This window comes from Myotis daubentonii, chromosome 12 (genome assembly GCF_963259705.1).
Source record: "Myotis daubentonii chromosome 12, mMyoDau2.1, whole genome shotgun sequence".
In the NCBI taxonomy this organism is placed as follows: Eukaryota; Metazoa; Chordata; class Mammalia; order Chiroptera; family Vespertilionidae; genus Myotis; species Myotis daubentonii.
The window spans coordinates 36,019,106-36,045,893 of NC_081851.1; the positions used below are offsets into that span (position 1 = coordinate 36,019,106).

Here is a 26,788-nt window from a genome sequence, read left to right on the forward strand (position 1 = left end):
GATTCTCTCTCATCATTGATGTTTTTCTCTCTCTCTCCCTCTCCCTTCCTCTCGGAAATCAATAAAAATATATATTAAAAGAAAACAGACAGGGAGAGTGAATGGGGTGCTGGAATGATGGGGGCCTGTGGGGTCAAACAGGGAGAGTGAGTGGGGTGCTGGAATGATGGGGGTCTGAGAGAGTAGGGTTTGGATTTAAGGAGTTTGGGTAGAGCAGCCCTGGTTGGTGACCAGGTCCAGGGTGTGGCCCTGGGAAGGGATTTGTGCAGCACAATGGACAAGGTATTGGAGAGAAATACAGAACTCAGAGGCCAGAGCATAGGATGCTCACCTGCATGGACACACGGTCCGAGGAAGAGGCCTGGGCAGGAAGGGATACTGTGAGCCCCTTGGCAGGAGGGCAGAAAAAATTAAAGATGGGGTGCCAGGGGCAACTGTGGGCTCCAGAGCAGTCCTAACTGCTACTCCCAGCCTCCCCACTCACCCCTCCCCTCTCATCCTCCTCACCTTTCCTCCCTCTGTTCTCTCTCCTCAGATCGAAACATCCCAGTTAGAGCCTGAGATTGCCCGGGCCACCAGCAGCCGGACAGTGGTGTACAACAAGGGGCTGTGAGTGGTGGCCGGCTGGCCTGGGGATGCGGCCTTGTCCAGCCTGGGGAGCTGGGGGCGGGGCAGGGGTCTCGTGAGTAGTGCCTGCAGGGAGGGCAAGCTGGCCCCACCAGTCCTGGAGCACCTGGGGGTGGGGGTCTCCATCCACAGTGTAGGCAGACTAATCTATTCACCTGTTAGCATAAGGGAGAGGAATTCTGACACGTTTCCTATAAAGATAATCAGGCGCATTTCTGGGCCTTCCGTGGGGCTGCCACAACTCACCTCAGCACAACTATGTGTGAAGCTGAAAAATTGTAGAGTGCCCACAGGGTAGAATTAGGGTCCTTTTATACTTTTTATTTTTATTTTTTATCAGAATCAAGCCTTGGTTGCAGCTGCCCAGATGCTGCTAGCAGGTGGTCTGGTGGTGGGAGTAGGGGCGGGCCTGCGGCGGGCTGGCCGGCTTGGTGGTGGGGCTGGTAGATTTAAGATATTGCTGTGGCCAAGACCGACGTCTCCCTGGGTGTCCAGGGGTAGGAAGGGAGGGGAGGCAGTCTACGCCTCGCCGGATGAGCCAGCTATGACTAAGTTCCTCAGGAGGTGTCCCAGGAAATCAAGGAGCACTGGAAGTCTCTGGAAGGTTCCATGGGCAGCTGGCTCAGAGTGTGGCCGGCCTTCAAGATCCAGGCCACACCTGCAGAACCGATTCCTCTACATGAAGCCCAGTGGCACACGGGCTGGCATCACCCTTCATGGAGCCCTGATATATGGGAGGCCCCGGAGATGACCCCAGCTCCAGGCAGGAAGCCCCAAGAAGGAATGATGTTGGGTGGGAGCCGGGGGCATGCAGCCCGGCCTTTGCAGGAAGATCTTCCTCCCTGGCACCAGGCTGGAAGCTGGGCATCAGGGCCGAGTGTGGGGCTGGAGCCAGGCTGACTGCCACTGAGCAGGAGGGCCCCGTGCCCGAGAGTACAAAGGCCAGATCTCTAGGCACCTATCGGAGAGAAAGCATCAACTGGGGAATCAAAGCAGGCGCTGGCTCTGGCCGGCGGCGTAACCTTGGACAAGCCCACTTCCTTCTCTGAGCCTCCACCCCCATGTCTGGAGCCCGAGGACTGGATCAAGGGATTCCCGCCTGCTCGTCCAGCTAGATCCCGTCTTTGCCTGTCCCGCTCAGATGCTGGTCATCCCAACACGGACACTGGACTGGGAAAGGGGCGGGTCCCTGTGGGCATGGCCAGCAGTTGGCCTCAGGACCCGGACTCTGCTGTTCTGTAAGTGATCCCTCCTCCTGGGAGCACTGGGCCTTTGCCAAACACTTTACAGTTGTGAAGGAGGAGGTAGTATGGATGCCTGGGCTGGAGTGGGGAGCCATACCCACATGCCGCCTCTCAGCCTGCACTGGCCTCTGAGGCCCCTGGCTGCCGGCTGCCAGCTGCCGCCTCCCTTCCAGTGCGGGCCAGGAAAGGGGAGAGCTCTGCAGAGGAAATCAGGGCCTGGGTGGGGTGAACAGGGTAATCTCTCGTCTGAAAGGCCCCAAAAAGAGGACACATGGGTCTCAAGGTACCTCTCACCTGGGCACAACTGGAATGAGACTTCAACATGCAGCCTCAGGGCTCCCCTGCCCTGGTGCCTGACTCCGCCTGGGGAGACGTGGCTGGAGGTGGACAGGTACGTGCAGGGAAAGGCAGTGCAGGGCAGCGGAGGCCTGGCCACAGGCTCTGCTCCCCTTGGGCCGGGGGAGTTGTGGCGAGGTGGGTCTTCTACAGGCACTGGCCCCCGACCTCCCACCAGAAGCCCCTGCGGCCCTCACCTCCCAGCCAGCTCTGCAGGGTGCAGCCCGAGGGCCCCCACTCTCCCAAGGAGCAGCCCACCCACTGCCCGTCAGGAAGGGGAGAGGCAGCGACACGCATGGAAGACAGAGCAGCAGCAGGAAGGGCTGCGGTGGTGTTGGAGGGTCAGGTATTTTTGCGTTACTTCTGCCATAATGTGAATGTGCCAGCGACTGGGGCCTGGGCACGTCTGGGGCCCCTTTTACAAACTCACCCCACCTCACCTCTTATTGGGTCTTTTTTTAAAAAATATATATTTTTAATTAATTTCAGAGAGGAAGGAAGAGGGAGAGAGAGACAGAAACATCAATGATGAGAGAGAATCATTGATTGGCTGCCTCCTGCATGCCCCCCACTGGGGATTGAGCCCACAACCTGGGCATGTGCCCTTGACCGGACTCGAACCTGGGACCCTTCAGTCCGCAGGCCGACGCTCTATCCATGGAGCCAAACCGGCCAGGGCTTATTGGGTTTTATTCTTATGCACTTTACCTTGGGACCAAAACTGCTCCCCCCAGCTCCACCCCCCACCCCCTCCAGAGGCCTGGCAGAGATGGGATCTCTCCATCTCCCTCTGGGCTGGCTGCCCCGGCCCAGCCCTGTGGCCCCTGCATCTCATAACCTATTTACTGTATCTCCCAGCTGATTTCCGGTGATGCTCCCAAATGCAGTTTCAGGTGACTTCAGGGGGCTCCTCCTGGTAGGGGTGGTGGCAGCGAAGGATCCTTATAGCTCAGGGTGACGGTGTCAGAGATTCAGCGAGCCGTGCTGCTAGGCCCTGGTCTGGCTGCAGAAAACACCATGAGGGGAAACTTTCAGTTCGCATCCAGCCCCGCTCAGCTGAGGCCAGAGGAAGGGAGGCCTCATGGGAAGATGGTGTCATGTCTGGGGAGGAGGCTGAGTCAGGGCAGGGCTGGCCCAGCGGTGCCAGAATCCAGGCCATACCTGCAGCCGTTTCTCCAGCTCTGGTGTATCTGCCTGGCCCTCCTCTGGTCACTTCAAACATTCCTGAAGGCTTGGGATGCCCCTCTCCCGTTTCCAGAGAGCAGTCCGCATGTGCAGGGACCAAAAGCCCAAGATGTCAGGATGGCTGCCGAGAAAGGATGGCCAGCATCCCGTTCCACGTCCTGATTGGGGAGGAGGTGGAGGGGGGCTGTGTCCTGTCCTGGGCCTCTACCCTGGCAGAAGGGTGGGGTTCTGAGAGGAAACAGGCCCGTGGACAGAAGCAAGGTGGTTTCCCAGCCCTGGGCCTCGGTCATACCTGGGTTACTTTGCAGTGTCTTTTTAACCTTCTCAGAAAATTTCTCAATCTCTGTGATTTGTGTACTACTAATGAACTGTGGGCAATAAATGATGGATTTAAAGCATCAAGGCTTGGCTTTGTGAATTATGGGTGGAGAGGTGGGAGCAGGGAAACACAGTGGGAACAAGCCAACGGCGAGGCGAGGATTTTATAGGAAGGCCCCTGAGGAAGACGCGGACCCAGGCTCAGGAGGGGTCAGAGGGAAGGGTAGAGGGAAGGACAGAAGAGCGTGTGAGGGCAGGAAGATGGACAACGGAGATGAATTGAAACTCTGCAGAAGGAACCCCCTTTGCAGAGCGGTTGCTGGGCACTGACTAAGGGCCTCACTGCAAGGAACTAGAGTAGAAAAGGGATTTCGGTAGATCCTCCTACTGTTTATGTCAAGGGGACTAGAAGGGAGAGTGGTGGTGGTGGTGGGGTGGGTATCATTCTGGGCTGCCTGGGGGCCAAGAGAGGCTACACAGGGTGGAAAGGTTTGAGCCAAGTGGAAAGGTACCTGATGTCCACAGTGTGCCCAGCACCAGCCCTGGGAACTCTGCCCCTTCTAACTCCTCCATAGCCCGTCAGGGCCAGGCCTTGGCTGCCTCCTGACAGCGCTGGGACCTCCAAGCATCTTCCACTCTTGCAGGGTGACCATGCAGTGGAGGTGGGGTTTATGGTTGGGGTCTGGCCAGCCCGGATCCCGGCCCCAGCTTGGCCCCAGCATCACTCATTCACCCATTCCTTGGGTCAGATGTGTGTGGAGCATATTCTGTCTTAGAGTCGTGGTGTCCTTAGCGATAAAATGCCAGGAGCAGCATCGTTCGCTGGACTGGTGGACAGAGGTTAGAGGGACTAGGTGAGGAACTCACCCAGACTCTCCTCTCACCTCCCCAGTGTCAGGGGTGCTGGGCCTCCCTAGGAGGGTGGAGGAGGGGAAGGGGTGGGGGAAGGGTCTGATCCAAAGTGATACCCTGGGTCAGGGGGCTTCTGGTCTCTGGGGAATTTCTTTGCTAAGAGCCCCACTGGCCACAACCCCCATCCGGGTGTCGGAAATCCTTGACTCTCGGGACAGACACAAATCCCTCCTGGGAGCTGTTTGTTGTTTTTCGCAGGTCTGGGGTCTCAGCTCCTGCCCTGCCCAGAGATCATTAACACTCCAGGAATGCGGCTCCCACCCGCTGGCCCCTGGGGCCTCCCTCCTCCCACTCAGGCCGTGGTTAGAAGGAGAGTCTGAATGCTGGGGGATGAGGGCAGTGATGAGTGACCCTTTCCCAAGGCGCTGGGGAGCCTCGCCTTAATTTCAGAATGCAGCTTCCCCCAGTCCCCAGAGCTGCTGCCGCTCCTGCCATCTCACCGCCCCTATGTCACTGGCTAGCCTGCCACACAGGAACCTCTCAGCCACTCCCCGCCATGCCCCCCTCCCCCCCTCCTGCCCCGCATGCCCATGCTTCCAGGTGACTCTCTGGACCGTAGCCTAGAAGTGTTCCCTCTCCATGACCCACTCTGAGGTGCACTAGCTGCTGGCAGCCTTGTCTAAGATCTGAGTCTGGCTCCTTCCCCACAAGGAGCAAGAATCTGGGCTCCCCCCAGTTCCCTGGGCCTTATGGAAGGATGGAGAGAAGGAAGGGGAGAACAAAAATAGGAAAGAGAAGGTGGACAAATGGTCAAACAGGCATAGGCAGACGACACCCCCTTGAAGAGCCCATGCAATTCAGCGAGGCAGTGAGGGAAGGGGGCGGACCCCTGCCACCTGAGCTGGTTCTCCTCCGCCCAGGTGAGCCTGGCAGAGGGCGGGACAGTAAGCAGGGCCCTCGCTCTGCTCTGTCCAGGGTTGAGCTGCCAGAAGCTCAGTTGTTAGAGAACAGGGTGCAAGACGCTGGAGGTGAAAGAGGGCCAGCTGCTGCAGGGCCAAGGACAGCTGGGAGCCATCAGAGGCTTTCAGTGGGGAAGTGGATTCATCTGGCAACAGAGTGGAGTGGAGCGTGGACTCTGGCAAGACTGCTGGGGAGCCCAGGGAAGAGGCCACTGTGGCAGCCCAGGTGAGAGGACATGGGGGCTGGGCCAGGTCATGGGATGGGGATGGAGAGAAGTGAAGACATCGCCACTGCTCAGCTCTTGTGATTGGCTGTGGGGAAGAGGAGGAGTCAGAGATGAGGACATGGATAGTGGCGCCATTTCTTGGTGCTAAGGAACAGAGAAGGAAGAACAAATTTGCAAAGGAGGTAATGCACTCTGTTTTACAAGTTAATAGAGGTTCCTGCAAGACAAAAAGTTGAGATATCGAGACAATGAATGGGTGCTTGTCTGGAACTCAGGAGGCAGTTGAGATTGGATATGCAGACTGGCATGTTGTCTATTTATTGACAGCACCTGGAGCTGAACAGACAGCGCAACCACCCAGGGTAGTATGTGAGGTGAGAAGAGGAAGGTCTGGGATGTTACCTTGAGGAGTCCCCATCTCTGAGGCCTGGACAGAGAGACAGGAGGCTGCTAAGAAGTACAGCCCCGAGAAAAGTGTTATGGACTGAATCGTGTCACCCCAAATTCATGTGTTGAAGACTTAACTCCCCAGAATGTGACTGTATTGGAGGATCTTGAAAGAGGTAATTAAGGTAAAATGAGGTCATTAGGGTGGGTCCTAATCCAATATGACCTTATAAGAAGAAGGAATTTAGCCCTAGCTGGTTTGGCTCAGTGGATAGAGTATTGGCCTGCGGACAGAAAGTCCAAGATTCAATTCCAGCCAAGGGCACATGCTCAATCCCCAGTAGGGGGCATGCAGGAGGCAGCTGATCAATGATTCTCTCATCATTGATGTTTCTATCTGTCTATCCTTCTCCCTTCCTCTCTAAAAATCAATAAAAATATTTTTTTTTTTTAAAAAAAGAGAAAATTGAGACACAGACAAGCATCGAGGGAGAATTCTATGTGAACAGGAAGATAGTCGTCTGCAAGCTAAGGAGAGAGGCCTCAGCAAAAACCAACCATACTGGCACTTTGACTGTGGGCTTCCAGCCTCCAGAACCGTGAGAGGAGAAGTTGTTTAAGCCACCCCACCTGTGGTGCTTGTCATGGCAGCCCTAGCAAACTAGACAAGAGGTAGGAGGAAGATAAGGAGAGCATGATAACCCAGAGGACAAGGGATGAGCATCCTTCAAGTAGGAGAAGCTGTTCACATACTTAGTCGGTGCTGAGTGTTTAAGGATGATAAAGACCAAGGACCTGCAGAGAAGGATCTCAGTGGAGTGCGGTGAGGGCAAAAGTCAGATCTTCCTGGGCTGAGAAGTTAGCAGGACGCCCACTGAGTGCCTGTTAGGAAATTCTTGTGAGGTGGGCAGAGACATGACAACGGCTGCAGCATGACATGGGGCTAAGGGAGGGCTTTAGACGGGAGACTCTCGGGCCTGTGGAAACTCTAATGGGTGAGAGTGGAAGAGACTGTAAAGGCAGAGAAGAAAAAGAGCCACCCAGGAGAGAGGTCCTCCAGGGTGCGGGGAGGATCCTCCTTGAGGAGAGAGGAGCCTGGGTGGTAACAGGAGGCAGGTGGAGAGGATGGGTTGGAAGCAGGCGGTGTGGGTGTGAGTGCGGGAAGTTGCGGGGTGAGAGGCTAGCTTCCCTGGACCCTCCAGATCAGCTCTCCATCCCAAAGGCTGGCTTAAATGGACTTGATGTCTGGCTCCCACCACTGGGAATCACCACTAGGAAACTGGTGATTGGAGGAGAGTGAGACTGGGGGATTTATCTCCTCCCCTCCCTTCCCCGCCCCGCGCCCCCCCCCCATCTCCACTGCAGTCTGAGGGCTTCCTGCTACTGAAGGCTGCAGCCCTAGCTGGGGCCCTCTCCGCCCAGCTGTCCTCTCAGGTTCTGGTAACTGCTCCTGCCTCTTACCAGGGCTGTGTGAGCTCCCCGTTGTTGCTAACCTTGGGACACTGCAACATCTCTGCTGGCTTCCCAAAATTCATTATTCAATTCTCCTCAAAGCGCCCCATTTGAAGGGGCCGTCTCTTCCTGCAGGCCCCTGACTGATAGGAAGGGGTTCTCTTCCTCTGCTGCCTTTTTCTCTCTGAAGATGCAAATCAAGTCCTCTGCTGAGGGTGAGGGAGAGGAGGTAGGAGGAGAAGGATGACCGTTTGAGACGTCCCCTATGGAGAATGAGAGTGGATTTATCAACAGGGGTGAGCCTCAGCTGAGGCTGGGATCTCGACCTCCAGGGGGGGCCATCGAGCAAGCTTGCCTGGTGTCCTTACAGACTGAGCTGCACGGGCAGACAAGGAAACAGGTTCAAGCAAGTTTGGGATTTTGCCAGGCGGGTGCAACTAAGGAACAGTGGGACAGAGCGTGTTGGAGAGAGAATAGAGGAGCCTGCGGCAGGGGAATTTCATGAGGTCAAAGCGCGGAGGAGGAGGACAACTGAGTGAGTGAGCGGGAAGAACATGGGGTCTGGTGGGAAAGGACAGCTGAATGTGGGATTTGAGAGCAGCCACAATTCTGGGGTCTGATAAGGCCTGAGAGGGGGTGGGGATGAGGTGAGAGGGAATGAGAGGCTGGGGTGCTGGGTGGAGGTCTTGGGGAGACAGGAAGACCATAAGCTGGTGGCCATAGTCTTTGACAAATGAGGGGGTACAGCTGGGACATGCAGCCACACACTGCCCACGTGCACAGCCGACCGCCCACACACACCCACACAGTCACACTCATGCACACACGCCCACAGCCCTCCCAGACCAGACAGACACCCTCACATGCACTCACCCTCACACACGCCCCAGACAGCAGATGGGGCGCTCGGGTAATTGGTTAAACCTGTTCTGATGTCTGGCTCCGAATTGGCAGCACCCGTCTGACAGGAAAGCTGGCTGGGCCTGCTCTGCTCAGCCTGCTGGCCGCCCTGCCCCTCCCCCTGCATGGCTGCCCTGGAGCAGGGGCTCTGGGAGAGGCCGGTGGGCCCAGCCTGGCTCCCTCCTGGCCAGAACCCTGGTCGCAAGGCGAGAGTTCCACAAAGCCCCACGGGAAGCAATCACCGCCCCTGTGAGGAGGAGCTGGCGTAAGCCAAGCGCAGAGATGCTAAGAGCACGAGCCATGTGGCTGTGGAGGCCCAAGGGACCCATCCCGGAAAGTTTCGAGGACAAGAGGATGTGTAAAGATCCTTCCCTGGATGTGAGGCCCAGGGCTTGGGCCACAAGAGTTACGAACAGCTCCCCGGGATTGGTATTCCCTCCTCTTCAGTGCATGCAACGTGGGTCCTCACAGGAGCTCATCACACCTCAGACCACTGGACTCTGCAGGCCCCCGAGGCCAGCACCGCGGAGGGCTATGGCCCAGCAGGTTGCTTCAGGGAAGGTCTGACCCGGAAGCTCCTGTCCACCATCCTCACCCCTGCAGGCCCTGATCTCCAGGGGGAGGAGTGGTCGGGGAGGGAAGGGAGCATCATTCCGAGGCTTCTGCTCCCCTTCCTGGCTGCATCTGTGTGTCTTTGAGAGAGACTTTGGTTTGTTCCCTGGAGAGGGCCCAAAAACTCCCAAATTAGCAAACCTGGCAAGCCCACAGCTCAGAAAATAGTTCATCCTGATTCCATGTTTTTCAGGCTCACAGAAGCCTTTATTAATGAAGTCACAACACCAATATTTACCGTCTGTGGGGAGAGGCACAACACGGGGGACGGATGGGAGTGCTCGGGGACTCCCGCCCCGCCCCCCGCAGGCCTGGCCTAGGCAGGTTTCCCTGGGTCCTTTCCAGCTCTTTATCGGGATGACAGGGGTGGCTCTGCTGTGATTTCCCTGCACCCTTTCCCTACCAAGTGAGAGAGACTCTTGAGTGGTACGGCTCACCCATTCCTCCGCCCGCCTCCCCCCCCCCCCCCGATTACTCATGCCAAAAGGGATGTCCCCTCTTCTCAGTCTCATCCAACCTGTGCACCAAGCTTCCAAGAAGTCATCCCACCTGCCTGATAGTGAAAGAGTCCACCTGAGGTTTAACCGGGTCTTATGCAGGATGTGAGGGATGCATTTTCCTGGTTGATGCGGGGAGGGGTGTTGGGATGGGACTTAACCCTTTGGTGTCTACCCCCATGTGAGATGCTCATAGTCCCAGCACAAGGACCTTCTGTGTTTGGATCCCTAGGTGTGCCCCCGGCAACAAGGCTGGGCCTTGGACATCTTTCCAATGACTTTAACATTGACCAAGCCACCAGGACATTCCAGGCACCAAGAACTATGTAAGTAAAGGCACGGCAGAACCCACAGCTCACTGAGGGACAGGGATGACATGGGTGAGGCTGAAGCAGAAGGTACCAGGAGTGATGTAGGAGAGGTCAGGGTGGGGAAGAAGTTTAGGAAGAGTGGGAGACTTAGGAAGGGGGAGACAGGATCCTATTTGGGCTAAGAGAACCCTAGCTGTAGCATGGAGGTCCTCCTTTGAAGTGGGCCTCATCCCTGACATCCACACAAACCTCATTATACCTACCGTTCATCCCCTCCCCTCCCAACACCCCAGGAACCTTGTACACTGTTTCCCAAGAGAGACAAAACCTCAGCCAATTGCCAAGGTGGGCGATCCTACAGAAAGGTGGAGAGATGCATTGGGTTTGAAGTGCTGAGGGGCATGGAGTACACCAAATGGCTGGTGGCTAGCTCAGTACAGGTCAGCTGGAGGCGTGAACCAGGGAGCCAAAGACAAGTCCTGGCAGTGGATGCGAAGCCCCAGGCCAAAGGCACAGGACTGACCCTGGGGTGGACAGAGGTGATGAGGCAAGGACAAGACTAGGAAGGACTTGGAGAGGCAAAAGAAGGTGTCAGGGGTACCCAGATGCAGGCAGGGAGGGGCGAGGGAGTCCGGAGGAATGGCCAGAAGATGAGGGCTGGTGAAGCCAGATGAAAGGCAGTTAAGTTTGGCCGTAAGTGGGTGGCAGCGATTAACTGCCATCAGCATCAGCAGAGGATTGGGGACCACTTGGATGTCATAAGGGAAAGGCTGTTAGGAATACGGGTTTTGCTTTTTTTGGAATGAAAGAAACCTTGGTGTGTGAAAAGCAGGAAAGACAAGTGGACATATTGAAGGGCAGGTGGACTGAAGAGCTTGGCGTGCCCTGCTTTGGCGCTCTTTCCCAGGCTGGGAGGCCCTGCATCCTTGGGCACTTGTTGCAGGCCCACACTCAAGTCCTAGTATCCTGGTCAGGCCAGGACATGGGGCTGGGATTGTCAGCCTCTGTGAAGGGTGCCTCCCCCACCCAACCCCCAGTACTCCCCTTCCCTCTGGTTTCTCCTCAAATGAAGAGTCTCTAAACATGGGAAGTACGCACACTCTCTGTCTCCCCTGACCCACCTGGACCTGATGCTCATTGCGCAACACGTTTGGAGACCTAAGCACAGCCTCCCTCATGTATAGGGTCGTCCTTCCCTATGTCTAGCCTCAGTTTCTCTTGTTGTGGAGTTGGAGCTAGAGGCCAGGTCAATGACCAACAAAGGACAGGAGTTAATAAATTGAGTCTCTAAGGCCCCACTCCAGGCTCCCAGGCCCCAAAACAAGCTTGCTCTGCCAGTGCCCAGTGGCCCAGAAACCAAAGCCACCACCCCCGGCTCACGGGCTCTGGGGTTGGAGCTGGATGCCCGCGTCATTGAGAGAGACTTTTATTGTTCCCATAGGGAAGGGAAACACAGGGGAATCACTAAGAACTATAGTGGGTGCCTGGAAAATAAATTAAAACAGAAATGCATCAAAAGGAAAAGAGAAATGGAGAACGGCTGGGAGGCAGCAGTGGCTGTGGGCCTGCCCAGGCAGGCAGGCAGGCAGGCTCTCCAAGGAGAGGGTTGAGCAGTCCCAGGCCTCAGCCAGCCCATTTCTTGTCCCTCCGTCGATGTGGCCCCAGGCTCCGAGCCCTGTGGGGCTGTGACTTGAGGCTTCCCCGCAGCTGGGCCAGGGAGTGGCCAGAGTCCAGGTGGGCCCACCGAGGGCCCTGGCAGCACTCTGCTCTCCTGGGTTTGTGGCTGGCTGCCCACCCTAGTCATTGGAGGTGACGTCGATGTCCTCCCCGTTGGCCTGCTTGGTGGCGATGCGCCACCGGTTGATGTGGTGGGAGCCCTTCTTCTTCTGCTCCGACTCAGGTCCCTCCTCCTCCAGCTTTTGCCGCTTGTACTTTGTCCTCCGGTTCTGGAACCACACCTTCACCTGGGCCGGGGAGGGAGGGGCACAGGTGAGAAACAGCCACCAGGACCTCAGCGCTCAGAATGAGCTGGGAGCCACTGGGGAAACCGAGGCCAGAGTCCTTTTCTCTGGTCAGCTGCCACCTTGGGTTTGGAGAGGACGCAGTGGGCAGAAAGGGGCGATTTTCCTGTCCCTCTGTCAAGAAGGACAGGACGGGTGGTGGAGCTGCCGAGCATCCTGTAGCCACAGCACACAGAGAGGCAGGCCCCAGACCTGGGGCTCTATGGTTCCTAGAGAAGAGATAACAACCACTCTTCCACAGGGTTGATGGGACATAAATGAGAGGACATACGAAGCCATCGCATCTCCGTCTGTCCGCTTCTCTGGACCATGCAGTTTTTCACTTGGCCTCGTGCAGCCAGTGGACCGGGTCAGCCTGAGTCAGTGACAGGAGCCTCTGCCGAGTTCCTTCCCTCTCTGGGCTCAATTCCCTCGTCTATAGGAGAAAGGCTTTCTGGGGCCCTTGGGGCTCCAGGGCGCCTCCTGGGCTTTTGCTCCAGAGAATCTCAGGGAAGGTGATGCAGAGTGGCCAGGGTTACAAGGCATGGATGCTTTTCTGGAAATGCCAGCACACTCTGAAGCAAGCAGTGCCAACTGCAGCTAGGGCGATCCATGGTGCCAGTGTGGATGGTGAGTGGTAAGCCGTGTGTGTGGAGTGATGGCGAGCACCTTGATTTTGGCAGCAGCAGTGGCTGCTAAGGGGGCATCCTTGACTCCTGGGCAGGGTCAAGGGGAGTCCTCAGAAAGACTACCCAGTCCAGCCCCTACTCCCCGAGGATGGGTGACAGTCACCGGCCTTTGCCATAAAGCCAGGCGATGGCAGTCAAAATCATGCCTGGCATCCAGGTCCAGTTGGCAGTTTCCTGCCCAGGATGCCCCACCCTCACAATTCCCAGGCAGTCCCCTCTGTCCCTTCCATGGAGCCCACCTAACCCAGAGCTGCTCCTACCCCCGCCCCCAAACAGGTTTCCACAGCTCTATCTGCCCTGCCCTTGACTTTAGAGCAATAGGCATAGGGTAGGGACACCAGTGCTCAGTGCTACACAGAGTAACCAGCCAAGGACAGGAAGAGATGAGGGGCCTGGCTTTAGGAATAAAATGAGGAGAGGGCCCTCTTCCCTCATGTCCAGGGCAGGGTTCAAACCCCTCACCTCTGTGTTTCGTCTCAGGTACATGGGGAGGATGGCAGGTGCTCTAAGCCCAGGGCTTCTGGATTCTATGCCCACCTTTCCTTGGGCACAGGGCTATGGGGCCCTGGGTGGTTCTCAGCATAACCATTTGGCAGCCAGCCTGGCCCCTCCCCCTCCCCCATCCACCCTGGAGCCTGCTGTGACTGTGCCATCCAGTAGGTGGGTGAGCTTGCCCTGCTTCCCATGCAAGGCATGTACATGAGTCACGCCTGGATGCTGGCCTCGGTAGCATTCCTAAGAGCCCAAGGAGCTGAATGAGGGTTAGGCATGGCTAGCCTGTTGGGGTGATTCAGGGCCGCACTGGACTGCACCAGGGACAGAGGGCCCCTTTCTGCACCTTCTCCCTCCCACACACTCCCATCTCTCCTTCCAGGAAGGAGACACAGCTATAGTGGAATGGACCCAACCTGCTACCCTTGCCTAGAATCACTGGCCCAAAGAAGGAAAGTTTCAATGGTGGAACCTCCTGGCACACCCAAATGAAAGTTGATTCTGAATATTTTCTTCACGAAAACAGCCAGTGTCAAGGAGTCAGCTGTCTAGAAACAGGGCTGCAAACCCTCTCCCTGGGCAGCCTGGCTATCTTCTGGAGAACAGCCTCGGGCTGAATGTCCAGATGCTGTTTACAAAGACTGAACTAACAGGGGATGCTTATGATGTAGTAATATTAGTGAAAATGGCAGGATGCACAGTTTGGGCACAGTGTGAACACAACCATGGGAAAACAAAATCTATGCATGGGGGAAAAAAGACTAGAAGGAAATGTACCCAAGGTATGGGTGACTTTTCTTTCTTTTCTCCACTCTTCTGATTTTTCTTTAATGCATCATTGATAACAATTAATAGTTACTTTTTACTTGGAAAAGAAAAGAAACTGGACTCTGAGCGTCGTGGAAAATAAGAGTGACACTCATGACATCTCCAACCCAGCCTCACCCCAAGCCCCTCTCTAGAGGAGAGAGGACCTGGAAAGGAACCAGGTCACATAGTATGGCTACCAGCTCCGTGGGAGCCAGCCTGAGGAGGCCGTGCTTCTTCTGTGCCTGTTCCCACCCCAATATCCACCCACCTCTCTCTAAGCTCCGAAGGCACAGCTGAGATGTGGGCTGGAGGAAGCCCTCACCCATCTCTGACCCCTTGGGGTTGGGGAGAGGTTCCTTATGGTCTCCCAAGTCCCTACCTCATTAAACATTTCTCAGTTTTTCAGATAAGACAGACCCTTTCAAGAGTCTCTGCTTTTCCCTGAGTTACCCAACCTGAAATGCTCTTCGCCTTCAAAACCCTGCCCAGTGTTCTGACTCTGGCCCGGCCCCACCACCCATCTGTACTTCTTTAGTACTTTTCTCTGTCTCGGGAGCGGTGACCCCAGCAGTGCACTGATTTATTTGCTCGAACCTGTCTCCTCACCAGACTACGGAACCTGGAGAACCAAAGCAGTGAGTTAGTCCGCTTTGGAGTCCTAGTGGACAGGTTCCAGGTCTCTGTTCAGCCAGCTGGACAGAGAGATGAGGTGACCCAGCCCTAAGCTCTGGGCCAAACCTGGAAAACAGGAGAGAATCAATGGCAGAGGGATTGAGACCTCATAAAAAAAGGCGGGTTTGGAAAGTGCTAATGGCTGAAGAAATGGGATTCTCTTTTGGCTTAGTTCAGTGGACACTTCCATACAGTCAATTCTTAATTCTCCATGTTGTGGACTGTATTAACCACTTGAAGGGGGAGCCTGGGGGAGGGAGACATTGTTGGTGGTAACAAGGGTCAGCTTGAGTCAGACAGGATGAAGAAGGTGAAACTGCCCAGCCAGTGTGGCTCAGTGGTTGAGCGTCAACCCATGAACCAGGAGTTCACAGGTTCCATTACCAGTCAGGGCACATGCTGGGGTTGTGGGCTTGATCCCCAGTACGGACAGTGCAGGAGACAGTGGATCAATAATTCTCATCATTGAAGTTTCTCTCTCTCTCCCTCCTTCTCTCTGAAATCAATTAAAAAACATTAAAATTAATTAATTAAATAAAAAGAAGGTGAAACTGCTGTGGATGAATGAATGAATCAATGCATTAGTGGATTGATCAATTTATGCTTTAATGAATAAAGGCATGCATGTATTAATGTATGATTAAATAGGCAAATGAACTAACAAACAAGGAAACTACAGCTCCAGCCAATATTTCAGACTTAAGTTTGAAATATACTGCTGTTTGAATGAACCAGCTCTGGATCCCTTCTTTTCCACCACTCCCCAACCTTAGCTCATCCCAAATGGAAGGGTCTATGGCTTCTGGCCCCTGCCTACTTTCAGGGGAATACCTGTCCTCTTCTCAAGGAGTTAAAATACCCCTATTCAGTATTATTTGAGTTTTGTAACTCTGACACAAAAAGTTCCTCTTTATGTCCTACTATTCTCTTGTGCTTTAACTTAAGCCTGTCCTATTCTGTCATCTCAGACACAGAAACCCTCAGACTAGATGGAGGCTTGGAGATACAAATCAAGCCACCCCTCAGCCTGCTCTTCTCCCTGCTCTCTCACCTTGAGGGAGAGGCACAGGATGAGAACTCCATTTCCCATCATGTGATCATGTGAGCTGCTCCCAATCTGAAGGTCAAGCCCAATGCCATGCTAAGCTCAACTCTCACCCCATAAAACTGAGGTCACCTCAGACCCCACATCAACCATAGCCACAACTCTTCCTGAGCCTTCTTTCTCCTCTCTTAGACCATCCTGGATGCTTGCCTTTACCCTCAGGTGAATCACCCATGTGGGTCTCCCTGACCTCCCTCAGCCCATACCCACACGCATACCTATGACTTTAACAGGACTCCAGTTGCCCATCCTATGCATGTCCCACAAGGGTGCGCATTTTGTTTAAAGCCCCACCACTAAATGAGGAATCTCCAAGGCCAAGGAACATGTTTCTGTACCATTTCCCCTCCCAGCTCAGCCAAACTTAAAGCCAGGAAAGGTCGAGAAACACCTGCTGAACTATTCAGAGCGAGAGTGGCAGCTGGAAACATCGACCAATCAGCTTGGAGCAACCAAATGCTTCTCTCACTCCTAAAACTAATGTGCCCTCCTCACACACACACACCGAAGCACACAAGCTGCACTCCATGACGGCTTGCTGGCATCTGGTGTGAACATATGAAATATCACCTGACCTTTGAGCACCAATAACACTACGCCTACATGTGCCCCATATTGTGTGCACACACCCATTATACGCACACACACATACACTAACACTCACTCACTTGCATCACTCGTGGCTCTGATCTGACCTAACCACCAGGACTGAACTTGGATGGGCAACATCCAGGTCAGACTCCAGGGCTGCACCGCAGCAGTGAGGAGCAAGTGATTAGAGCCAGAAGGGAGAAGAGCCTGGGGCCCGTCCCTCCACCTCCTGGATAAACCCACTGTAATCCCAGCACAAATACCCTACTCCCAACCACACACACAGCTCACCCCGACAAAGACACTCAGGGTGCCCACCTCCCCACACTCCATGCTAAAGCTTTGGGCGTACAGAGACCCCTGAGCTCTGGATTAAGACTCACACACTGATTTGCTTAACCTTCCCAGAAGCTCTATCCATGGATAAAACTAGATCAGCTTCTAGACCAGTGGTTCTCAACCTTCTGGCCCTTTAAATACAGTTCCTCATGTTGTGACCCAACCACAAAATTATTTTTGTTGCTACTTCATAACTGTAATGTTGCTACTGTTATGAATCGTAATGTAAATATCTGATATGCAGGATGATCTTAGGTGACCCCTGTGAAAGGGTCGTTTGACCGCCAAAGGGGTTGCGACCCACAGGTTGAGAACCTCTGTTCTAGACCAACAATGTAGAAGACAGTGCAAGGGAAAGATAGAAAACAGAGAACAGTGAGAGTAGAGAGCAAGGGAAATGACTGATAAAATTAACATATGGATACATGTACAATCAAGAGAAGTTTGCCCATCCATTCATTACGTGTTTATGGAGCCCTGGGGCACAGCGAGAAATAGGAAGGCTTGTTCTTCCCCACACAGGCCAGCTGTTCATCAGAATCACCCAGAGAGCAGTTTAAAACTTTTCCTGGGTCCTCTCCTGAAACTCCTAAGAGAATCTCCTGAGTGGAGATCAGGAGTCTGTATTTTAAAATTTCTTTGTGAGACAGATACAACCTGTCTACAGACTGACATTTGGACATGGCAGATAATTAAACAATAGCAAAGGCCTGTGCGAATTTTTACATGTAGGAGGTATACTGTGAGCTCTGAGAACTTAGAGGAGGGATTCTGGAGAAACACAAAGTAGAATAATGATGAGCCAGAAATTTAGGGCTGGAAAGAACCCTGGAGTTAATTTCATTCAGTCTTACAGATACTGCAACTGAGGCCGAGAAAGAAGACAAAACCAGAACTGATTAAATGATAGGTAGCCATTAGCAGACGTAGGAATACACTATCTGTCAGTTGGTAAGTAGGTCTATAGAGAAGTTTGACATGGATGGTATATACACAGAAGATAAAATAAAATAGATGATAAAGAGATCATCAACCGTTGGATAAATAGGAGTTATTGTTAGGAATATTATCATGAACGGAAAATAGGAAATATAAATTAACCAGCTTTATGAGGCAGCTTAATGAGAGCAGATATAAGTAATGGCTAGATATAAAACAGCTATCTGTGAGGAACAGTTTAGGGAGCTCTGAGAGACAAATACAGATATTGACAGTAGAAAGAAATGGCAGGGGGCGGATGGGAGTGACTGATGCTTGACAAGTAGCTGATAGCTGGCAATGACAGGTAAGCTTGCCTGGCAAATACCGAAAGATGAATAGGTCATTAGTTAATGATATAACCCAGGTCCAAATGACGTTAGGAGAGGGACAGAAAGACAGCTCTGATGATAAAGGAGACTGGATGTAGCAGAAAGAACACTGGACTGTCAGTCAGCCTAGACTTGAATCTTATTGTAATACTAACTTCATATGTCACTTTAAATAAAGGAAAAGGAAGGACTGGGAATGAGAATATTATTTGAGTTACTATTAAGTGCCTTAAATTCTTAAACAACCTGTTTTCTGGAGGAGAGAACCAGAGTTCAGAGAGGTTGAGTACACTGCCCAAGGATCACACCGTCAGCTGGCAGCCTGCCTGGGAGCTCTGCCCAGTCTCTCCATCTCTGTCACCTGGAAACAGCCTCTGCAAGGAGGTTTCTCAGGCTCAAACCTCCTGTGGTTCTATTGTTAGTTTGTGTTCTGTATGCTAAAACCAGCTCACCTATATAGATGGAACAAGATTAGGCGTGAGTTTTGATAGTGACACTGTTTAAAATGTTTGTTTTAAATATGTTTGAACTACCTTACCGTAAAAATGAAAGAAACAATCATGTTTACTACCTGGCATTGTTAGGAGCAAATACTGACAGGCAGCTAGATTCAGTGTAAGAAAATTAATTAAAAGTGCTCTCACCAAGCTAAAAATTTGAAAGTTTAAAACAATGACATTATTTCAACAAGTGTTCATCTGTGGGTGGTGGAATTATAAATACTTCTGCAATTAAAATTTAATAACTAGTACTTTTTAAATGAAGTTAACTGTAAACACCATTCATAAATTGGCACCTTGTTTTAGACAAATTTACAATGCTGTTTGCCAGAAGGGAAAAGGGGGTATTATTTTTTAAGTGGGTTTTTAAACACATATCTTTTTAAAAAAACGTTTTTAGAATTAACTCCGTTTTGTACACTGTATTTCTATGGTTAGAACAGCCCAGCTAGCAAATCATATCTCCTTTAGCGGAGACAGGGGCATTGGAGCATCAGACAGATGGGACCTTAGTAGATACCAAAATGCGACATGAGGACAAGCTTGAGAGGTCTGGAGGTCAGAGGCAGTTAGAGTTTGGACTCTCCCGCTAAGCCCCTCATTGCTCCCCAGGAGACCCCAAGCTGCCCCCCCCCTACACCCCAGCCCAGCCCTGCGCCTTTTCCTAGTCATGGACTACGGTGGAGGGTGGTGGAGGGTAGTGGAGAGTAGGGAGCCAGTAGTACAGGAAAGCGGAGTGAGGGATGAAAACCTAGCCAGCTTGCAGACCTCTCTCATTTGCAAATCTAGGCATTGACAAGGGCGACACTGAAATCCTCCCCAGGGCAGCACCCGCCCCTGGAGCACGACTACATGGGCAGAGGGAAAGCTTAGGCCGTGCTTCCAGGCAGCATTCATAATGGCCAAATCTTTTCTTACAGTAAACCAAATTTGCTTCCCTATAACTCTCATCTACTTCTTTCAAATTAAAAAAAAATTATCCATAACAAAAATACGTGGTGATTGTAATTTCACCCCGTTCAACCCCACCAACACCTCAGTATAGTCTCTCCCCAGCTCAACAGCCCTTCAGGCGACTGAAACCAGTCCCCGAACACCCAGAATCTCCTTTCCACATTCTCGGATGCCCTCGCATTTGCAAAGCCATTTCCACGGTTCCCTGCCAGCGTGCCTGTGAGGAGACAGGGCCACCCGCCCACCCCAAGCACGGCTGGCGGCTCCCTAGCTTAGCCCCTGTCTCTGCTGTGTCTGCCCTGAGGACACGTGGGCTTTCTCCCCCCACCGCATGCGTTAGTGGGCAGTCGAGGCCTCTGCCAGGTCTGCCCGTGACCGGCAGCAAAGCCAGTGCGGGGAGGCCTGGGCATCCCACGGAGCGTGAGCGCCGGGAAGAGCGGCGGGAGAAGGGGGCAGTGATCACAGCGCTGCGATGGCTCCGTGTCCACTGGGGCGCCCGGGAGTGACGGGTAACCCGGCTCCTCCTGCGGGCTTGGGAGCGGAGCGGCCTTGGTCTGAGGTCTGACCCCACTTCTAGTGAGTCCTTAGGGCTGGATTAAAATCCTTCCGGGCGCTCTAAAGACGGGCTTCGCGGGAGCGCCGCCGGGTGGCCTCCTGAACCGGGCCGGAGAGGGCTCCAGGGAAGGCCAGGGGAGGACTCGGGCCACGCCCGTACCCGCCCGCTCCCACCTCTATGGGGGCTCCCAGGTGAGCGCGGGCCGCCCACTTGGGGCGATTATTACCTGCGTCTCCGAGAGGCTGAGGCTGCCGGCCAGCTGCTTCCGCTCGGCGCCCACCACGTAGTGGTTCTTCTCGAAGGCGCGCTCCAGGCGCAGCAGCTGCGAGGGCGAGAAGGCCGTGCGGATCCTCTTGGGCTTGCGCGCGAAGGGGCCGTGCAGAAGCAGCCCGTCCTGGGGCACATCGCTCGCTGCCCGCGCCGCCGAGGCAACACACGCGGGTACAGACAGAGAGAAGGGGCGCCGTGAGCCGCTGCCCGGGCATCCCTTACTCCCTTGAGAACTCCGATACCCTCTCCAATCCATGGCCCTTCTTTCTTCCCTCTCCCTTCGCCTCCCCTTCCTTAAGTCCACTCTCCTCCCCAGCACCTCCACACTCCCAGAGGCACCTTGTTGGGAGCCAGGCAGAAATGCGGAGCTGCTGATGGGCCAAGGGTGGGACCCGGCCTGGGGAGGCGCCTATGGGCCCAAATCCATAGGGCCTGCAGCAACCCAAGAGGCCAGGACAGAGAAAAGTCCCTTAGTTCTGTTCATCTGCTCGACCCATGGTATTTCACTCAAAGTGGATCAAGAGGAGAAAAGGGGCTGGTTGTCAGAAAGGTGCTAAGGCGAACAGTGAAGCTATTAGGCATCCCCAAGCCAAACACAGATTCAAGAACTAGAAGATACCCAAGGAACTCTCCCCTCACTTAAACCAGCCTTGCTCAGGCCACTAGCCCTTTAAAAATGCCTACCACTGGCCCGGGCTCTCCCCTGCAAGTGGTAAAAATAAGTCAGCAGTTAGGTCATTGGCCAGGCAGCACCTGCAGGTCTAAGGTCAGGTTCTTCTACCCTTCCCCACCTCTCTCCCTTTCCCCTCAGGTAAAACCCTCTCCCACAGGAGCCTCTCGCTGCTCCCTGGTGGGAAAAGACCTTGCTTCGTCCCTGAATAGTCCCGTGCTAAAGGAGCATGTTTATAAATATCTCGATATTATCTTTCTCTCTAATATATATAGATATAGGTATATAGGTTTCTGCATGGGCGTGTGTAAATACATGCTCCAGCCGCCCTACTGTCTTTTTCTCCTATCGCCCATACAGGGTTTTCAAAGAGTGTGACTGTCTCTTGCAAATATTGGCCACCATGGAAACTCAGCCCCCAGATGCAGGAGGAGGGGATGACATTTGGAGTGGGTGAGGCTGGGCTGGTGGGTCAGAAACTACAAAAGCTAAGCAAGCTTCCACAGACAGTCCCAGTCTCCATGAACTCCCACCCCACCCCCACAAGGCCCCCTCAGGCTCCATGGCACAGGCTAACAAACTCGAAAGGGTCCTGAAATCACCCGTGGATTCTCATGCAGCCGCCTGTAACAGTCCCCCCTGACCCACCAATAATGTAGAGCCCTAGATAGACTGTTTCGACAGAGTTAGCTGACCGAATGAATTTCTTCAGAAATGGCCTTTGGTTTGACTCAATTTGACCTGTTGTTTTGTTCTTAAGACAGTTGTTTAGATTATTCCGTTCAGATCTCCCATCTCTGGAAATATGGCTGTAAGTGAAGCAAGGCATGTAATTGAGGTGATGTTGCTAAAACTCTCCAGGTTCATGTCCCTCTGCTGGTGGAAACTGCCTGACATTACTTTCTACAAGTCCCTGGCTTCAGACACTGACACAAGCAGACAGGGTTGCCTAGGAATGAGGGGCTAGTGCCTGGGGGGTGGGGTGGGGGGGGGAGAGACAAAGTCCCCTGACTGGGAGAAGTCACTAATTTCCGGTCACCTTCTCTATCTCAAGTGGTTGGATCTGTGCTGCTACAATAGGGAGGAGGAATCATAGACTAGGAAGATAGAGGGAGGGACACCCTGACCATAGGGTCCTTCAAAACCGGGCAGGCCCCGGACTCTCGGGCCTGATTGAAAGAAGAGTTTAACTTGTGGTAGTGGAGGGGACAGATGGCCAGAGAGGTGGTCTGACAGAACAGGGTAAGAGGGAGAGAAAGGAGGAGCTTGATCCAGGTAGGAATAAGGATTTCAGTCTCAAGTGTGGGCAAGAGAACGGTGGGAGAGATAGGTGGGAAGCAGATACTTCTTGTCAATGTTAAAATAAACTGCTTCAGAAAACACCTCATTCTGAGCCCAGGTGAAGTCCCAACAGGGGTGTTCTCTGGACAAATGAGCCAGGCAGGAAGCGAGAAAGCCCGCCTCATGCCAGCATTTGCACGGTTTGGCTCCAGCCACTGGACTGGCCCAGGCTAGTCAGAGGTGAGGTGGCAGCAGAGGGACCCTGTAGGTGGGAGTGAATGGGCTGCAGCGGTGTGAAGGGCCATATGGATCAGAGGACGCAGGACTGTGGTCTGGCCTCAGTGTGTGTGACTTGATGGCTCTTTTATAATGTGGTTTGTGTCTGCCCGACCCTTGGGACAGGGGTGCGGTGTGGTCTGTCTCCCCCCCCCCCACCCCCAACCCCAGTAATTCTGGGCTGTGAGAGTGGGCTGGCAGTTTCAGACAAGGACAGTAGATTAAAAAGGGGCTGGCTTAGTCTTCCCTGGAGCTAGCAACTGACCCCCACCCAACCCAGCTTTCCTCCAGCCTCTCTGTGGTCCACTTCAAGGCACCGGCTATGAACTAGCAATAGAGACTCCCAAGAGCGAGGCAACTGGAGGTGGGAGCTAGGGGTGGGAAGGGCCCAGGGCTGGAGCTGCGGTCTCTTCAGCAAAGACGGCGGCCGGCCCGGGGCTCTGGGACCTGGGGCTACAAGAGGGAGAGGCTAGACACGCCGTGGAGATAACCTCATCCCCCTCCTGCCGGAACAAAGGCGCCCTTTGAAGCGCCGGCCCATTACCGACCCGGGTCCTAGAGGGTAGGGTCTCCCACAGCCCGCTCCGGACGCTGCTCCCTGGCTTGGAAAGTTCCTGATGTCCGGGGACATAACACCGAAGGGCAGCCAACGCCTGGTCTCCCCGTCACCTCCCTGAGGGCCTCGAAAGCCGCCCCCTGCTTCTGGCTCCCGCCGCCCAGTTCGGACCATCCCGCGCCGGCTTCTCCTCTTCCACCGCCTGGCTCAGCGGAGAAGCCACTTCCCTGCGCACCCGGACGGAGCTGCCGGAAAGCCCAGCGAACCCACAGCGCAGACGCTCCTGTTCGTTCCTGTAGGGTTTCGCTTCTAGCACTAAAACCGGGCTGAAATGAGCATCCCAGAGACCGGTTCTCTAGAAAACGCGGCGCCGGGAGCCCCGGGCCGGCTCTGCTCGCCGCGCGGAGGCCCCACTGGGACCGCAGGGCGCGTGGCCACCGGGGCGCGCACGGGTCTGGGGGTCCGGCGCGACGCTGACCCGCCCCGAAACCAAAACCAAACGTCTCAGGGTTCTAAAGTCCTTCACTGGCCAACGAATTTCCGCGTTTAAAAATGCGCTCACACTCGGCTCCATCTCCGCATCCAGACACGGTTCTAGGGAGAAAAATCCAACCGTTTTTGCAACTCGACAACGTGCTCGCCGGGGCTGATAGCTCGAGGAGCAGCGGCAGTTCCCTAAAGGGTTTTGCGGAGGATTTATCGGGCCTCGCCTGACTGGAGATGCTCAGAGCCGGAGCTGGATCTCTAGGGAGGCACCTCGGCCCTGGGCGCCCGAGCCCGCGCAGGCGAGGCTGGAGGCGAAAACGATGGCTGGGAGGACGTGGGGCGCGTGGGTCGGAAGCGGAGGACGCAGCGGGAGAGGCCTTCTCCCGCTGAGCAGAGATCACAGGGCTTAGGACCGGCTGCGCCCTCTCGCCTGGGCCGCTGTACCCTCCACCAGTCCCTCTGCAGAGCTGGTGCAAAGGTTCACAAACACGAGCGACTCTCACATTGGTCCGCGGGCACTGGGCTTCAAGACTCAGGCCAGGAACCAAGCCCATGGAGGACCGAGGGAGTTTGCTCAATTTTGAACAAAACTCAATTTTATCAGTAAACATTGATTTTAATTGACAGGTTTCCCGCCCAAATCGCCCTCCCCCCACACTACACAAACCGGATGAGTTGGACAAATCTTCAAAATCCCCAGGGGAGATGTGTGCCCACAAAAGTTCTTGTTTCAGTAATTACATTCTCTTATTTTGTGGGAATCTATTGGGTCAATGTCTACCAGCCAGAAGGGATTGAGAAAACAGTCTGGCAGATCGGGACCCGGGACAGCGGCTTCCCGTGAAACAAGCCGCTATAGCTAACGCTTCAAGAGATCATTTCTCTCCTATTAGCTAGATAACTGTACCAAACATCCAGTTTACTTTGACTGTGTAGACGGGTTTACCGCCAGATTAACTCCCGGAGCCTTAGCTCTAGCTATGTCCTTTTCATTTGTTTCACTAAAAGCCGGGTTATCTAGCTCTGGGTCATGGAACCTCACAAGGCTGAGGTCTAGTCTACACTAACAAATAAAGCCGGAAACGAAAACAATTACTGCACAAATTAAGGCTACTCTTAAAAAAGAAGATGAAGAAGAAGAAGAAAAAAAGAAAGAGAGAAAGAAAGAAAAGGGAAAAAACTCCAACAAATTAAAGGAAGAAAAGGAACTCCAACAAATGCAGTTCTCCTTGGGAAAAGTCAGATAATTGAAACGTGTGTGTGTGTGTGTGTGTGTGTGTGTGGCCAGTGGGAGAATCTTCATTAGCAAACCCATTGCCCGTAGAAGACCAGGGGGCTCGGCCTGCCCACAACCTTACCAGCTTTTTGCCCCCACGCCCTGCTTGGGAGGACCGCAGTGCCCCCCCCCCCCCCCCCCCCCGTTCCCCAGGAGCCTGGTGGGCTCCCAGAGTAGGCAAACGGCGGCGAGGAAGCTGGTGTGCTATCGCTAACCTTCCTCACTCTGGGTCCAAGAGGCGCGTGTGACTTGGAGAAGTCGGGCAGAGGTTGCTGAGAAACATCTCAAGGCGGCAGAGAATGCCATACTGAACATTAACTCTCCAGTTTGCCCTGCCCGCGGTCCCTTCTTCCCAAAGACCCGAGGCTCGCGGGTGGACCTTGCCCTGCTCGGACGGGCCAGGTGGGGCGGATCTCTGGGAATCGGTGATGGACGTGACTGCCGAGAACGGTCCCAGATCCAGCCGGGGCGGAGGGAGGGCGGCGGACACTGAGCTCTCCGGGCGGGACTGGCTCGGCCAGGAGAGATTAAGACAGGCCGCCGGGAGAGGCTCCAAAGATGCTCCCGGGTTTGGCGTCCAGTCGGCATCATAACTAGGAAAGCCTGGACATCCTAACCTGGTTCTCCGGGAGGGAACCCAAGGCGGCAGAAGCGTGATGGGTCTGACGCGGCTCTTCTCTTGGCTTGGGAGTCTGCCTCCGAGGACCCGCAGCCTTCTCGAAACAACTTCCGAATAGCCCCGCGCACCCCCCGAGCCTCCCCCGCGCCACCACAGCGCGGGCGCTGGCCGGCCGCTTAGGCGGGCACAGCGTGGGCACTCACCCTGGAAGCGGTGGCCGAAGAAGCGGTTCCGCAGAACCCAGGGGTAGAAGTGCAGAGGGTCCCGGTGCTGGGCGCCGAAGAAAGAGTGCGGGGGCTGCAGCGGGGAGGCGCCCAGCTGGTGCGCCTGGTGCACGGTCAGCGCCGGGTGGTTCATGGCTTCGGGGAACACGAGCTCTGGCCCACCGTAAAGCGAGCGGCCGGCGCCCGCGGCGGCGGCGGCGGCGGGGAAGCCGCTGACGAAGGCCGCCTCGGCCGCGCCGGGGTGAGGGTAATTGAGTGCGGTGGGCCGGAGTGGCTCCTCCGAGGCGGCCGCGGCCAAGGGATGGGAGCCCGCGCCCCCACCGCCATTGCCCCCGCCGGTGCCGCCGTCCTTGGCCACCAAGGACTCGATGGTAAAGCCGCGCTTGGCTGTGGGCTGGAACATGGTCGCGGGCGCCAGAGCCGAGAGAGGCAGCCGGGCTCTGGGGAGCGCTCCGCGTGCGGGCGCTGCCGCCGTGCGGGGTGTGCACCCAGCCAGGCACATGCACTCACACCGGCACCCCTCACCTCCCCCGCCCGCCCTCCCGTGCTCAGCCCCTGCGGGTGAGCCAGGCACGGAGCGGCGAGGGGCGTGCAAGCCAGGGAACGCGGAGTCGGGCCACCGCGCACAGCTAGGCGAGCTGGCCTCGGCCGCCGAGCCAGCAGCTCCCGGCTCGTGCACTGGCGCGGGATCAGTGTGATGCCGGGAGCTGCCTCCACGGCCTGGGGGCTGAGCTCGGCCCCCTCCCTCCCGAGTCCGGCCAGGTCCGACCCCAGCCCCGGGTCCTCCAGCAGTGCCCTAGCCAGGCTTCGGCAGTGGCGCTGTGAGGCGCGAGTTAGCCGGCACCTGCCCCGCGCTCGCCCATTGGCCGCCGCTCACCTGCCCCAAGGTGGGGGGCGGGGTGGGGCGGGGCGAGGGACCGCGGGTGGGGAAAAGGAGCCAGCAGTCGGAAGCAAAAACCGGACTGGAGCATTAGCAGGGCGATCTAGGCTCCCCCCCACTTCCCCCACCCCTTCCCCCCTCGCCGCTGGCTTCTCTTGTCTCCGCCCTTTAGCTGAGTCTGGCGGCCGCCACAAACGTCTCAACCCACGCGGGAGCAGCAGAAGAAGGCGTCCGTGGGGCCGGGACTTGGGAGAAACTCCAACCCCACTCCCCGGTGTGTAACTCATGAGCCTTCTCCAATTCGTCCCGGGATGTTGTTTCAGTT

At 55.1% G+C, this 26,788-nt stretch overlaps 3 protein-coding genes across 6 annotated transcripts in view; 1 reads left to right on the forward strand and 2 right to left on the reverse strand.

Annotated features, from left to right (window-relative positions):
* SFXN5 (sideroflexin 5) overlaps positions 1-3,790 on the forward strand; it is a 103,192-nt gene extending 99,402 nt beyond the window's left edge. For all 4 annotated transcript variants that reach the window (XM_059659442.1, XM_059659441.1, XM_059659440.1 and 1 more), the window contains one exon: positions 536-3,790. In XM_059659442.1, the coding sequence (XP_059515425.1) occupies positions 536-613 (78 nt within the window). In that variant the 3' untranslated portion in view covers positions 614-3,790. The remainder of the gene's footprint in view (positions 1-535) is intronic.
* CCT7 (chaperonin containing TCP1 subunit 7) overlaps positions 1-26,788 on the reverse strand; it is a 354,827-nt gene that overhangs the window by 221,019 nt on the left and 107,020 nt on the right. The gene's annotated exons all lie outside the window — the stretch shown is intronic.
* Positions 11,323-26,484, reverse strand: EMX1 (empty spiracles homeobox 1). Its single transcript, XM_059659423.1, has 3 exons — positions 25,563-26,484; positions 20,152-20,336; positions 11,323-11,871 (listed from the first exon to the last, which is right to left on the reverse strand). Exons 1-3 carry the CDS (start codon positions 26,083-26,085, stop codon positions 11,704-11,706), a joined length of 876 nt encoding a protein of 291 aa, XP_059515406.1. The 5' UTR covers positions 26,086-26,484; the 3' UTR covers positions 11,323-11,703.

What these genes read in the sequence shown, in the direction of transcription:
- EMX1 (XM_059659423.1), bottom strand. Translation starts at nt 26,085, where the DNA reads ATGTGCCTGGCTGGGTGCACACCCCGCACGGCGGCAGCGCCCGCACGC. An exon ending in CTTCGGCCACCGCTTCCAGG is followed by an intron (nt 20,337 to 25,562) that starts GTGAGTGCCCAC and finishes CGGCGCGGGCAG; the next exon opens with CGAGCGATGTGCCCCAGGAC. An exon ending in TCAGCCTCTCGGAGACGCAG is followed by an intron (nt 11,872 to 20,151) that starts GTAATAATCGCC and finishes TCCCCGGCCCAG; the next exon opens with GTGAAGGTGTGGTTCCAGAA.